Raw genomic sequence first — 15,654 nt, forward strand, 5'->3', positions numbered from 1 at the left:
GCCAGAGAAATGCTGCAGCCCACAGTGATAGGAGTGTTCTACACTAAGGGAAAAAGGTGCATTGTGCTACTGTCACAGTGCTCAGGAGCTCTCTCCAGCTCTTCATTTTGCAGCAATGGGGTAAAAATGTACCACATATTGTCAAGACCAGCCCTTACTAAGCATCTACCCTGAAGTCTATGCTGGACTCCAGTGGGTGTGTTGACAGGGCCACAAAGTTTGACAGGGCACAAAGCAGACTGTGACCTGGGGAGAACTGAATGGGGAAGGGGGCAGTGGGGACAAGCCCTAAGCATCCCTCTGGCATGGGAAGATGAGTGGCATTTTGGACAGATTAGCTGAATTCTTGTTTCCTGCAAGTTTTTTATTGCATTGTCATTACCACTGACTGGTGTTCCTCACTGCTGTAGGTAACACTGAGGATGTGGATATCCTCCTTCACAAACACATTCCAGAGGAAAGCAATGAATCATGGAATGAGAGAAAGGGTGGTTTTCTTTTCTACAAGCCAAATATGCCAACATCTCCTCCTAAGTCAGGAGGAGCCAAGATAAATCATTCCCTGAAGAGTTTAGGGGATATTAATATTTTTACCATTCTGAGACCTAATGTTCTTGGTGTTTGTTCTAACAGCTTCATACCATTAACTTCAGTGTGGGTGCTCACATGCTATGAACTCCAAACTTGACTTCCCCACAGTCTGGAACAGGTACTACAGGTACCACTGAACAGGCTCATGCCAGTGTTCTCCTCTAATCCTGCCAAGCATCACCCTGGCAAGCCCTGCAGAAATCAAGACTATACCAACCCTCCTCCTTCCCAGACCTTAACCCTTCTCTGCCCATTGACATCACCCTGCCAGGAGACACAGGGATTGTGGAAAGGGATTCACTTCCAAAGGTGTCTAACTTCAGAGTAGCTCACTTTGACAGAAGAAGCTGCTGCTGAATTCTGTTGAACAGCAGGACATCTGAACTACAGGGCTGAGAAAGGATTTCCCAACTGCAACAGGAAAAGGGCAGCAAGCATTCAGCGCCTGGCCCACAGATTTAGGACTGCAGGACTCTGTGAGGAGAGGTGACACCTGTCTGGACAGAAGTAAAAGCACCACTGGAGCCACAGAGATGTCTTATCCCACAGAAAGCTCCTGAGTCCTCCAGCCTGACCTTTCACAGCCCACTGCAGTGCATCCCCAGCACACCACAACCCACATTTAATGAGCTCCACATGAGGAGGGTGTGTGCCACCAGTGCACCTGTGCTCGAGGATCTGCATCTCTACATAATCCCATGTAGACTTAACCCCAGGTGTACACGTGGGGTTATTCTGCAATGTTTGACTGGGCCCTGCTCTTACATCACTCCTAAAGCAGAAAAGGAGAAAAAATAGGACAAAAGCAATCAGTTTTTAGTCCTCTTGGTAATGACATTGTGTTGACAGCATTGATGGGATGAGACTTCATCAGAAGCTCAAATGCTTTGCAGGAGATAGAAGAACACAAGCATGTACTTAAGGCATATTCATAGAATCACAGAATGATTTGGGTTGGAAGGGACCTTTAAAAATCATCCAGTCCAACTCTTGACATGTCCCAGGGGAATATCAAAGAGGGGAATTACTAAGAACTGCTACTCAATGGATACCAGGAGAATGATTAATTGCTTACAAAGAAAATTCTCCCTGGGGCTACATTTTGTTTTCATTAGGTGGGAAGATCAGATGAAAGAACAGAAAATATTGCAGTGACAATCAGAAAGAGCCCACTGCAGAAATCCTCCCTCCCCCATGGGTGGCTGCAGCGTGGGTTTTGTGGACAGATGATCTCTTGGGTGTGTCTGCATGTAGGTGGTTGAGAATTAACTGCAGGCATGAAACTGAAGCTCAGAAAACCCTTCATGTTGTCAGTCAGGAGTAAAGCAGTAGTAAGTCTAGTGCAGAGGGCTGTAAATTGACTGACTGCTCCACACCAGTGAGAGGGGAGCCAGCAGTGGCCCAAAAATCCAGTCAGAGATGAGTTGTGTCTGCAACATCTACACTGGCTTCTCTTCATTCCTTCCCAAGCTTAAGCTGCAGTTTTAAATTCTCAGTTGATGAGGCAGATTCAAATTACCATGCCATTCTTTACAGGCTAAGAGGCTGAGTTCTTTTTTTTTTTTTTTTTTTCCTTTTTTTTTCCTTTTTTTTTTTTTTTTTTGCATAGGAGGGAGAGGTAAGAAAACAACCTGGCTTAGTCATTTCTGAAATGACTGGGTAGTGTGTTCATATGTGCTGTGAGAAGTTCAGTAGTAACCTAGAGATGGAGGCGGAAAAATGAAGACTGGCAGCTCACATCCTTGAGAGAACAACTCCTCAGGTCTAAAAGGGGTATGGTCAGGGTGACTTGAACTAAAAGACTTGTAATGCCTAATAGTTTGAAGGATGTGGGATGACAAAATGTGGAGAATTTTAATAATTTAAATGCATTAAAACTCAAATGTTTGTCTCAAAGTTAAACCACACCTTGCAGGTGACCAAACAATGAATTTCTGAGACCCCAGCATTCACAAAGTCTGTGAGTGTAAAACACTGCTGTCCTTTCACTGTATGGATTTGCTTTCAGCAGTCACTCAAAGATGCATTTTGAGCCCCTGACACTCCCATTTACTTCTCAGAGCTCCTCTAAAACCCTTTTAGATCTGTCTTCTGAAAAATGAGGTGAAATATGTTACCCTGATCCCTGCTGCAAGCTCAGTGCCACCCAGAGAGCTCAGTCACCAGTGTGTGTGTCACAGTGTCCCCAGGGAATTCTGCTCCCTGGGGATGGTGCCAGACCCTTGGTGGCACTGTCCCTCAGGGACATGGAGCAGGTGCTGAGCCCTGGTCTCTGTCTCTCCCCTACTGAACCTTCATCTCAGATTTTATCAAAGGAACCACAGTGATCTGTCACAACAGGGCTTGCTAACCAGCAAAGAAGAGGCAGGGTTTGGGCTGTCCTGCACAGCTCATGGTGAAATGTCATTTGGTGATACAGAGAACTCAACACAGTGATACTGAATCTCAGAACTACATGGGACTGTTTCCTCTTCCTGACTTCCAGATTTTAACACCAATGTCTCACAGAACAGAAAATACAAAGGTTCTGATGTCTCCAGTGCCTCCTGAAGTTTCTGCATTAAAAAGGAAACCTTGATATTCTTTGACAGACACAGAACCTAAAAGACCCTCTCCTATCAGGAGAGGAGCTCATTAGTGCAGTTATGCATTGGCAGTAAAGCACCAAGGAAGAGAAAAAGCAGCCACACTGCATCCATTCAATTACTTTGGTGCTCGTGTCCTCCTCTGCATAGGACTTGCCCAGAAGCAGTTAAGGTATATACAGGCAGTTTTTCAAGCTGCAGCATATTGGAAGAAGACTGAAAGCAATAAGGAGTTCAGTGCAGCTCAGAAACTGTCTTGCATGATTACTCTGTCTTCAAAAACCAAGTCAGGCACAAAGGGAAATAAAAATAACCAAGGCTGGAGCTTTGATGCTTCGAGACAGAAAAAAAAAAAAAAAAGTCTGTGCCCTCTTTTCCAAGCACAAGTGAAAACCTACATTAACTAAAATGAGTGCTTGGCCCCATGCACTGTGCCATATTGACAACAGCTACTGCAGTTTAATCAAAAAGCCTCTATTGGCAGAGCTTGGCACCTCGATGGTACCTTTCAGTTCATAAACATTTCCTCCCTAAGAGGGAGGAATTTGCATGTTAGCTTGCAGAGAACCATTCTCCCTGCCATTGTAAAATCCTACAACTCCAGTGCAGCCTGATGAGCTGTACTAGAAATTACTAGCAGGGAGTTTCTCCTGAAATCTCTGGATGCAAACCAGGGCACACTTAAAATAGCATTTTTTCACTCTGCCACTCCCACCCCCACGCACCCACCTCCTGGAGTAAATTACAAGAAAACTGACTCTTCTCCATCATTCCCATTACTGAAGTGATCCTAAATTATTCAAAGGACTGGTTAAGCTCCAGCCTTATTAATTCAAGCAGAAAGTGTGGAAGAGGGAAGACTGACAACACACACACAGCAATTCACTTCTTATATCCTAGCAAATATTTACAAGGAGTCCATTTCCCAGAAATCCAAGTGGTGTGTCCTGCAGGTGAGCAGAGTGCCCACCACCACAGGCTGTGTTACACGAAGACACTGTGTCAAAAGAGTGCCAAGTAAGAAACTGTTGGGTGAAAGACTTGATGTGACCATGTGGGATAAGTTACAAGGGGGCTTCTCCTTCACTACAAACCTACCTATGTCCCTCTCCATATATACACACATATATACACACTTACACACACACAGAGATAGATGGAGAGATATAAATACATGTGTGCACACAGGCAAACACGCATACATATATATATATATATTTATATATGTATATATTCTCTTCCAGTTCTTGGAGTGGTTACAACTACTTTAGTCTACAAGGCATCCTAAGGGCACTTCCTGGCTCTAGCAATAAAGTCCATCGTTTTGTGGAGAGAAGTAAAGGGAATATCATTGAGGGAGAAGAACAGAACAGTTTTCTAGCTTGTACAATATCAGGTAATAGGTTGACACCTCTGAAAACTATCATTGCTGTTTCTGAGCCCAGATATTTTCTCCCTGAATTCCAGGAGGGCAATTGTTGATCTTGTTCAACTGCAGAGGTGCCACTATGTTGATTTTCCCTTTTTGGTGGATAAGTAGTTGCTTCCAAACAGTTTGGACTGTGTGATACAATATTCTATGCATCATTTGTGGTGGGTTTGTTTAAAGGGAGATTAAAAGAGTTTTGCTTTTTTCTTCATGTCGTTGCGTCTCCAGAGAGGTAACTTGTCAAACTCCTGTATCGTCATGCCAAATATTTCTTGAAAAACTTCAGGTGCTAAGTGACGCTTCAAAAAATAAAAAAAAAAGGAGGGGATGAAAAAAAGGAGAAAAGGCAATGGTCAGTCAAAGCCAAAGAGACACAATAGGAGGTTGGAGCACCTTAGGGATTTTATGTCGCTGTGTAAGAGCCACTGCTGGAAAAAATAATGCTTTGGCCATACACATATCCAAGTCCTCATGGACTTGTGTGCCCAAGGAACAAATCAGGGAATATTTCATTTTCTGATTAAGCAAGAGACAGAGAAATGATTGGTCTGAAGCCATCCAACAAGCAGTGACAGACCAGAGAACAGGACCAGCTCCTGCACACCCCTGTCCCAGGCTTTAGCAAGTCATCTCTGCTTATGGAAATCCCAACAGACATTGGGTTTTTAGGAGTGCTCTGCAGAGGGGCTTGATGTGCTCCAAGTTCTGAGAAAGATGTCTGGCCAGTCTAACTGTTCAGCACATTTCTCTACTGCTAATAAAACACTTTTTGGTGCTGTCCTGTGCACAGGTTACTTCTTGTTCAGCCACTTTACAGTGCACTGGATGGGGAAAGTGTCTCCCTGTGGCACTGATCTAACACAGTACTGAATTCTGATTAGTGGCCACATATCTAATAATAAAAATGGGAATAAACCCCGATTGTTACCCAAATTACCCACATTTTTGTGGCTCCTTCCTTTCATCTCCACAGAAGATTAAGGACTTGAACATCCCCAGCATTCCACTGGGCTGCTTAAGTCTTCCTAAGCCACAAAGCTGTAAACTATATTTGTTTGTTGGCAGAGATTTAGATCCTTGCATTTTTGGATATCAGCCAGTCTTCTAACTAAGTCACAGGACTCATGATGAGTTGAAGGAACTTAGACTTTTGGTCCTCAAGGATGGCTGACACTGACTCTTAGCTAAGAGATGGTCCAAGAACAGAGTGTTGCTCCATTCCAGTCTGGATCTTATGGAAATTGTGCAATTTTGGGCTTTTAGCAAATCCACAAGTAATAAAGAAAGGCCTGAAAACAGAAGTGGACTGTGAGAAGCTCAGTCTATGAGCAGGGACAGAGATGTGGGAGATTGTTTGAGGAGATGCAGCTGCTTCCTCCCAATGTCTGATCCCTCTTTCCCTGATTAGTGCTGAGAAATCTTCCCACATTTCTCAGGACCCACATTTCAGTGCTTCAGCTTTCACAAACAACAAACAACTTTAGCAGGAAAGAGCATTTAGGAACTTGCTTCTCTTACCTCCAGCCTGGTTCTGTCTACATCTTTTAGTATTTTATTTCGCCCTCTGTTGGTCACCATGAGTATTTCATATGGAAAAATCTGTTAACAACGTATAAAAAGGGGGGAAAAGAGATATTTACATTTATAGTCTAAAGCAGACAGAACAAAACGTGTGTCATTTTCATAAACACACAAATATTTGTTTTCTTTTGCAAAGCAAATATCAGTTCGGTAGTTTTTTGGGTTTTTTTTTTTTCTTATCCTTTTTTTCCTAAAGTTGTATGGAAAACAAGCTGATCTGAACAGACCTACAACTTGTTTAGCACTGAACTACCTCATATTGTAAAGCAAAAATTTTTATGCTGTATATAATACATCAGCTGGCTTTTGTCAGGCAGAGTCCTTTCTAGACAATGTATTTCCTCATCTATCAATGTATAAATTTATTAAAATACTTGCATTTGTCACTCATTGGTCTAAATAATGGTTGCCAGAGTGTGGACAGCCCCAAGGACTGACGGTGAGTAGGCTTTAAAAACATGGAAGTGCATAAAAATAGCAGCATCTCTGAATAAGCAAAATATTAATTAGTGGGGGCCACTGCATTCAGTAGAATTTATTACATTATTTTCTTCACCTTTTTTGATAGTTAAAGAATTCAAACAACTAATAGAAACAGTGCTGCTTGGAAAAGATTTCAGAAAATATTAAAATCAGTTTCTGGCAAAATCATCCCTGGCAAATAAAACTCTGTTCTAATTATTTTTTTCCCTTGGATAGTCACTTCCGTGCCTGGAATGACTTAGGAGAGCTCATGCTCTGTCCAGAGCATCTCTAGAGCCCTTCCCTCTGCAAGCAGCATTCCCAGACCCCTCATCCAACCCCTACTCAATTCAATGAAGTTTTTCTGGAAACTTCAATGGCAACTGGCTTAGCCTTTACTGTCATTTATGGGTCTTAGTTGCCCACTGGGAATATGAGTGAGACGACCAACAATCTCCTGGAGAGAGCTGAAGCTATTATTAAATGCTATTAATTACATTATTTCAACATCTGAAGAAGTTTGACTTAATAGACTTTTGTGAAGTACTCAGCAATCAAGTTCATTCCATTGTTAACAACTATCCCAATGAACTTTTCAAAAACATAATAAATAACATTCAGGCATCAATGAACACACCACTGATTTTATTGTAAGTAATAATAATTTAAATAACGTGTGCTTACATACCAATTGTGAGATATGATTCTTATGAGAGTCTGACATTGTCACAATTGTACAATTAGGTCTATACTTGGAGTTACATTTTTTATGTTTGGTACTGGAAATGGCTACTATAAACAGCATTATAGGAAACTAAAATGTAACTTTTCATATTTAAACAGGCAGAGTTTAAGTCAAGATCTATGGTCATAAGTACATTTTATGTTTAAATATTCACAACAAGGCATGTCTCAGTCTGGGCTGGCAAGATGCACAAATTCTGTCCTTTCTGGAGAACCATTTGGTAATTAATATCTGGTCATTCTTAGGATTATTAATCTTTACTTTTCATATGTTTCATGCTGACTCTGAATTGGGTTATTTTATTTTAGCAGGTGTTAGTGTTGGACAATTGGCACAAATAAAAACAGTGCCAATTCAAACATCCTGAGTATTTGGCATCACCTTTATAAATAGCAACAGAAAGTGATCTATTATCTCAGGAAATTTCCCATAATTTTTAAAATTAAAATAACCATTAATAAATAATCATTAAATTTTGTCATTAATAATACTGACAGAATTTGTCACCCGAAATAGCTTCTCAAATCACTGGGTACATCAACAGCAGTGGTGACTGTAAGAATTTCTATTGCACTGAAAAAGAAATTATTTGGAATAAAAAGCAGTATCTTAGGAGTCCCCACAGTCTTATTTATATAATATATAAAACCACTTGTAACTGCACAGTGCACTGGGGTCTCAGCTTATACAGCCAGGGTTATTGCCTTGTACAGTTGGCCTGGAGGTGACTCGGAAGCACAAGAAGTTATCTGGTTTGCAAAGTGAGCTCCTCACTTAACTGCAGAAATTCTGATCCTTGTAACTTTGGCAAAATCATGATTTCATGGAAGGTTCATCAGCAATAAAGTTGTAACATTTAACACAGCCCTGGTTGAATTCCCTTGATATATTATATTCATTTTTAACTCAGGCATCTCTAGACATAGCTGTAAAAGCATTTTAATTTGTGTCTTAAATTGTAATTAGCAGACACTGTCTCTTTTTTCCAATAAATCTCCTGAAGAGTTTCTCATATAGGGAATTCAACACTATGGACAGGTCTCAGGTTAGCAGTGCTGGGAGCTGAGGAACAGATCCAGACAGACATGTAGGTATCTTACTTCCAGTCAAAGATTTCCCATCATCTTTGGAATTGAGACAGCCTCAACAATGTGTTGTGAGCCACAATATTCTGCAGCACTTTCCAAAATGGACAGATCTGAGTTTGGCCTGGTGCTTTGGCAGAGAACCAGCTGTGGAGCACCTTCCACATCTGTCACTGTGTCCCTAGAAAAGCTTCCTTACCCCAGGGATCACGCAGGGCTGCTCTCAGCCTGCCTGAGCACTAACCCTGCAGAACACAGTCCAGAACAAAGGGAGAGGTTTGGCACATAAGGAGCAGGGACTGAGGTCAGGTAAAAGAAAACAAGGGAACTAAGACATTTCCCATATTTTATCTGCATTTCACAGTAAAACCTTCAAAGTCTTGAAGGAAAGTGAGTAACATCTGCACTTGCCTTTGGCTCCAACATGTTAGGCATAGATACTCCTCTGTCCATTCTCATTCCAGGAACATGACCATCCGGGAGGGACTGCATCGGATACAGGCACACAGCAGACACAGAGGTTACACACACAGAGGGTAAAGGCACTCAAGTAGTGGTGAAGACAAAGGTGAATTTGCCCTGAGACTTCCCTCAAGTCTTAATTCTTGGTCTAATTATTTCAATCATTGCCATGGCTGCTGTTCACTACTCCTGTGAGGTGGGCAGAGGGATCCTTCAGTCCCCTCAGCCACCACAGCTCCTGTCCCTGCTCAGGCAGGTGACAATCCCCTCCTGAGCTGACCTGCACCACTTTCCAGGGGACCTGGGCACCCCAAGAGAATGGTGGTCCCTCTCCCACCCCAGTGACTAGTGAAATTCTTCTCTAGTTCTCGCCTAGCATTAATTCAGATCCCACCCAACTGCACAGAAAGCACTCTTACACCTCTGGGCTTTCCTACTTGTAATTTACTGTATCAGCTGAAGGATTTCCTTCTTTTTTTTTTTTTTTTTTTTGTCTCTACAATGGGTAATTTTTACTATGAACACAAACAGGGATGGGGTATAAAGGTGCTGTTTTGACACAGGTACTAAATCTAAGGAAATAACATTTGGAGCACAATACATGGACAGCTCTGCTCCCCTCCCATAATCTTATTCTCTTTCCAATCATCATGATTTTGATATGCCATTAACAAAATTATCCAAGTAATTAAACAATTTCTTAAATTGCCATTTCATATTGTGATTGTGCTGAGGAGCCAGGCAGACTCAAACCATTCTGAAAAAAAACCTTGCAGGCAGTAATTGAAGTAAAAAGGTTTCTATTTGCAGGCACACTTCTTTCTGGCTCATCTGGGATGGCAGCACTGTAGAAAATTACTATCAGCCATCTTGTCTGGAGAGCAAATTCCAGGGTAAAACTGAGGAGTTCAAAGCTCCTGGTATAAGAGAAAATTCCCTCTGGAAGAGACTTTCTATGTGTCTCTGGGGTCAGTACTAGAGAGGCTGGAAATAAATCCACCCTCATGTGTCCAGAGAAGGCTACTACAGATAACTCATACAGGAACAGAGTGGATTTCACAGAGCAAGTCACAGAACAGGTGTGAGTTGTCTCAGCTCAGCTCTGGGGAGGTGACAAGGAGGAATCCGAGGCTGTGCCTGGTTTTTGTTGATAAGGATCTACATTGGTGATTATGCTTAAACATGCAGGAAAATCAAAGCTATTGTCTTAAGAAACCCTTCCCTGCAGCAGAAATTCAGAGTTGAACAAGGAGCTGCTTTAGGTTCTGCTGTCAGTTGATTGATGAAAACCCGTACTCTACCTGGAAATCTGAAAAGCAAAAGAGAAATCTCATCAGCTTTAGAGTGTGGAAGGACAGGAATCAGTCACAATCTGCCAGAATCCTTCTCTGTTTTCTGTTATATCTGATTTTTCCAAAATCCTATCTGATTCTCTAAAGCCAGCAACATTCCTAATTTTGGACTTTGTTCGTGGAGTCGAACACTCCAAGTATTGCAGTTCTTTTCATTAACTCTCCAAGTTTTGTAACTTTCACAAATAATATTATCAATTTTTATTTGGCACTGACTGGTACTGCATCCTGCTCAAAGTCATAGTGAAGATCATGAGCAGCAAGGGGGATTAGAGGCCATTATCTCCCTTTCTTCACTGGGGCACATTGTTCCAGATTGCACAGTTGATGGTAATTTTCACAGAAAAAAACTCACAAAACTCACAGAACTCAGTTCATATTCCTGATAATGCACAGGTTATTTGCCTTCCATATGATCCAATGCTAAAGTATAAACAAGGATAAACTCCACATAACAGATTTAGCAAAATAAACCCAACATTTTTAACAGGTATTTGAAATGCTTTGAGTTAATCGAGTTTGCCAGAGAAAATTAAAATGTACTGAGCAAATACAAAGTAATCACATCCCCAGCCTTAATATAAAACAGCAGAAATGATCAAACATCATCACATTTTTACATTTATTACTAATAGATTGCAAAAGGCTCCTCATCCTTACCTCTAACAGCACCACTCACATCCCCATAACTATTGTACTGACCAAAGTCCGTAGAGACCGGCTGTAACAGGAAAAGAAGGACAGAACATAAATTCACACTTCAAGATTTTACAAGAAGGTTGGTGCATGGGGACAAATAAATTGCTTTAATATTTTTATTTCCCCCTCAATTTTACAACATTTCTTCCTTTGCTTTTTTGCCTTTTTAACAAAGTAGTTTGTGGGAGGGGAAAATAGGTTTGTTGTGACTTCAGGTGGTTATATAAGAAACATTTATCAAACTGAAAATCCAATACCATTGATATGGAAACTAATATCATGGATAATTAAAGCCACCTTTCACGTCTCAAAATCACCATCTTCTTACCCTGTGAAGTCCATTTTTTCCATACCCAGGGAGAGAAGAGGTTTTGGAGGCTGAAGCATGTGCTGTTGAATGAGGAAGGGAAAATATTTTACTGAAAAAATCCCATGGAAACTAAAAAACTAGAGCACTTGAGGAATCAATAAAAATCTAGAGCACTTGAGGAATCACCTAGTACAAAAGACACAGTTAAAAGAGCCAAGCAAACACCCAACTGAGACACACTGACTTTAAGAAACTCAGTCCCAAACTCAGCACAAACTTCCACACATTCTGTAAGTTACAAACAGCTTTATCATGCCCTGGTGGCAGGCCATTAACAAGGGACACTGATTTTTCCAGGCTCAAAATCAACGTGGTACCCTCTGGATTGAAAATAACGCTCATGGATCACCCATGGCATCTGCTTTGGCATCACCCCTGATTCCAAAAGGGAACTGATGATGGCACTGATTATCCCTGCAAAGAGGGATGGACATATCTCAAATAAAGGAGTACTCCAACCTGTGCTAAGATTAATAAAAAAATCATAAGTTTTGAGTTGAGCAGGTAGACTCTGGCCCCATAAAAATTAAAGACAGTGAGTGAGAGCCACAGGAATCCTCTTCAAGCCCATCAAGGCAACACACTGATAAAACAGGGAACCTAAGGAAATCTTAGTTTGCTTGGCAACTGCTCCAGTGGATGACTCCAGAGAGACTCATCTTGTCTCTTCTTGGCTCAAAGTACAGCTTTTATGTTACAATGGCTGGTGAATGAAGACAGTAAAATAAAACCCCCAAACCCTTCTCTGGAGATCTGAGAAGGCCACAGCCATACGTCAAAACGTGCAACGAGGCAAAGAATCTAAGTCACTAATCTAAGTTAGCTTTTGTGCTTTTGCTTTGGAACAAAATACACCCAATTAAACTGTCAGCCCAGGTCAAAACACTGGCTGTGTTAGGAATATGCAGCCCCACTGGTCAATAATGCTGAATATCTTTTCCTGGGAGAAGAGACTAAGCAGGGACAGGAACCACCAGTGTAAGCAAAATGTGTTGCTGTAATTTAATAACCCAGCCTATTAGTGTGTGTGATGCCAGAGTGACTGAACACTTCATCCCACTTTATATCTATATTAAAGCAGCTCTCTCCTCAAAATCGCCTGAAAATCCTCAGCCTCTTATTTCTTTTAAATAAAAAAACAACCACAACAGTCCTCCCCTCACAAAACCAGGTGATGAATCAGGCCACTCTTTCAGGGCAGATCACCACATAAACATGTATCAAGCGACTTTCCCAGCTGTCTTTCTTCTGGGACACTACTTGATATGTGTATTCTCCTTGGTGTGTGCATTCTGTGGTGTTTGTACCCGTTATTCATGATTATTGCCTCCATGAATTACCTGGAGAATCGTAACGACTGGCAGAAAGGGCTGACCTACCGCGACTCTCCTTTTCCATCTCTTCCTTCAATATTAACTGCCCCAGACCAGAGTTGAGCTACAAATGGCAATTAAAAAAAAAAAAACAAAAACAAAAACATATCAATAAAATAAAGCTGAGCAAGACAGTGGTAGGATTTGCTTACAGAAAGCAAAGGGGCACTTTTTGGATGGAGCTCAGAAACAGCATGAGGACAAGCTTATAACCACCTTCATGAGCTGCTCCTCCTGCAGCTGCCGGCGTCTCTGCAGCTCCTCATCATCTTCCTCCCTTCCACTTGATCTGCGTCTCATGTCAGCTCCTGCTTCCACAAAACCACAGCACAGAGAGAGCTTTGTGCATCAGTTCAACTGCAGCTCCAAGATTTCAATGCTAGTTCACAGAACTGGTCAGTTTGATTTGCTGAATAAACAAAGCAGTATTTCCTTGCAAAGTCAAAAGACTTTTTCAAAATTCCTTCTTAATAAAACTCACTTGGGTAGCCTGTCCTGTGCTTATCAGGCTTGTTATAAACTAAACAAGAACTTAAACTACACACAAGTTCCAAACCAAGGAATAGTCCTCAAGACAAAAGTCATGATTGACCCTAATAGAGGAAGGAGTACTGGAAACATGGGTTCAATAACAGCAGCAACTGGATCATAGCTGAAAACCTAAAGTCTAATTTACATTTACTCTTTTATCTAGACCCAGAGAAGCATTAACAGAGTCTGAATTAACATTTCAAATGGAAAATTAAACTACATTAGTCTCCTAAATAAACATTCGTATTTGAAATAAACAAGGCATTGGTTTTAGTCTAAAATGAAGTAAATTAATTTGATCCATTGGATAGAGCTAAAATAAACTAAGGAATTAAAATGTAGAACACTTGTAGGCACAAGTGTTCTACATTTTAATTCCTTAGTTTTTATTGAATAATTTTTATTTTCTTGAATATTCTTAATAAATGATCCAGTCTGGATGCCAGGACATTCCCATGAACAGACAGGATGTGCTATTGCTGCAAGCATTTAGACAGCAGTTTTATTTTTTTCTGCACAGGGCTTTATCTGATACAGTTATTTACCAACACTGTGCTAGACAAACTCAGTGTTTAAAGTATGTAAACATTTCAAGTATGCAGATGACAGAGCTTCAAGTATGTTGATGTTATTCCTGTGACTCAGGGACTTTACATGTTTTCAGGTTGCAATCCCAACTAAAGGACATTTTCAAAAAGCTGCTGCTGCATGTGCAGCCCCTTCAGTTGCTCTCTGATCCCTCACCCTGTGTCTCCTCTCCCAAAACTCCTGTGAAGATCCCACTGTTAAGAAAGCCATACACTCCCTCACAGAGACCTAAATCAAGCAACACCTCAGTGGTTCAGACATAACTTCAGAAATGAACCTAGGCTAGATTGCCTATTTTATGCTACAGGAGTCAATAAAAACTCAACAGAGGGAAAAAATACAAAGAAAAAAATTTAAATTGATGATACATATGAATTAAAGAAAAGAAAATAAGGTATATGTAGTGCTACAACACAAAAGAAAAATACAAAGTCTGTAGAAACAGTAATTCTGAAAATCAGGAATTATTTAGTCTGTTAATTGTTCCAATTCAGTTGTTGTTTCTTGCCATGAAATTAGTCATGTGGTTGGAAACAATCATGTTTTCTGTGGAATTTTTGCTATTAGCTTAGGACTAAAAGATTAAATAGAATAGCTGAGAGAAGTTAGGATTGTGTGACACACCACACTTTTTGATTTACTGCACTAGAATTCAAAAATTTGCTTGTGGGTTAATATCAGTGTGATCAATCCCAAAGTCCTTTGGCAAAGCCTCTTCTACTCAGTGCAATTCAACACTTTTAGACTCAGACACTCAGGGGTCTCACCAGAACTACACTTTGTGGTGAGCATCAGGTGGACACCACCTTTCCTCCACCTTTTGGCAGCTGCCCTGTCCGTGTGCCCTGGTCAGCAGTACCTTTGGAGCTGCAGAGATGAATGGTTTGTGTTTCCATACCTATGGCAGCCAGGGAGGGAGGGCCTGGCCAGTGGTCAGTCTCAATCTTTGGTATCTCGTTGGGTGCTGGTGCATGAGCTGCTGGGAACTTGGAGGACTTGATGATATCCTCGGAGGACTTGCTCTGTGCTGCCAAGGCAGCTGCATCTAGATGGCAATCAGGGAACTTAGCTATGTAATCATCTGGAGCAGCACAAAGTCAGCCTTATTTTGGCAAAATGTCATACTTTACAAGAAGTTAGTTTTCAAAAGCAAACATTTTCATGTTCTGCTTTTCCAACTGCAGATTGAAGCAAAGCAAGGCCTTTTTCTTGCCAAAAGACTGGAATCAAACCTTCCTCTCCTCCCGCATCCCCACCCCAAAGATAACCCCAAATCAGCCTTGGATTTTACTAGGCTTTCACAGTGTAAGAATGATTATGCAAGAGTGAGAAAATGCAGCCTAGCAGTATTTGCCAATATCTCCTGAGGACAGCTGATTATTTATGAAGATGAACTCAGATTTATGTACTAATAAGTTTTCCCTCTAAGGGAAGCAAACTAATAGATCAGAGTAACAGCACAAATCCTAACATTACTGGTGCTAATTATTTCATCTGTGAAAAGCTGCAAAACAAACAAGAAAAGAAACCTGAAACAAATATATTTAACTAGGGGATTTTTTTTGTGCTGCATGCCCTTGCTTAGAGCATGCAGTAGTAGTAAAAGCAGATAGGAACTTATTAATAAATACTGAACTCCATTAAGATCAACTTGGCAGGGCAAGGCACTTGCAAAGCAATGAACCTCACCGACAAAACAGCTTGGTAGTGGGGCTTCCACTTTAATTCCATTTTAAGCCAAAGCCTTGTAAAAGCATGTGAGGATATGCATTATGGTTTTCTCTTCTTGACAGTAAAAATA

At 41.0% G+C, this 15,654-nt stretch overlaps 1 protein-coding gene across 3 annotated transcripts in view; it reads right to left on the reverse strand.

The window, feature by feature from the left end:
* Window positions 1-492: 492 nt before the first annotated feature.
* Window positions 493-15,654, reverse strand: part of ABLIM1 (actin binding LIM protein 1) — a 188,987-nt gene continuing 173,825 nt past the window's right edge. Inside the window, exons 18-26 of one of the 3 annotated variants that reach the window (XM_058028980.1) lie at window positions 14,752-14,892; window positions 12,951-13,042; window positions 12,702-12,798; window positions 11,320-11,381; window positions 10,953-11,013; window positions 10,242-10,249; window positions 8,890-8,964; window positions 6,124-6,204; window positions 493-4,904 (exon numbers count right to left, since the gene is read on the reverse strand). In XM_058028980.1, the coding sequence (XP_057884963.1) occupies window positions 4,791-4,904; window positions 6,124-6,204; window positions 8,890-8,964; window positions 10,242-10,249; window positions 10,953-11,013; window positions 11,320-11,381; window positions 12,702-12,798; window positions 12,951-13,042; window positions 14,752-14,892 (731 nt within the window). In that variant the 3' untranslated portion in view covers window positions 493-4,790. The other 2 variants (XM_058028979.1, XM_058028978.1) reach the window with 2 other exon arrangements.

This window comes from Melospiza georgiana, chromosome 8 (genome assembly GCF_028018845.1).
Source record: "Melospiza georgiana isolate bMelGeo1 chromosome 8, bMelGeo1.pri, whole genome shotgun sequence".
Lineage (NCBI taxonomy): Eukaryota > Metazoa > Chordata > Aves > Passeriformes > Passerellidae > Melospiza > Melospiza georgiana.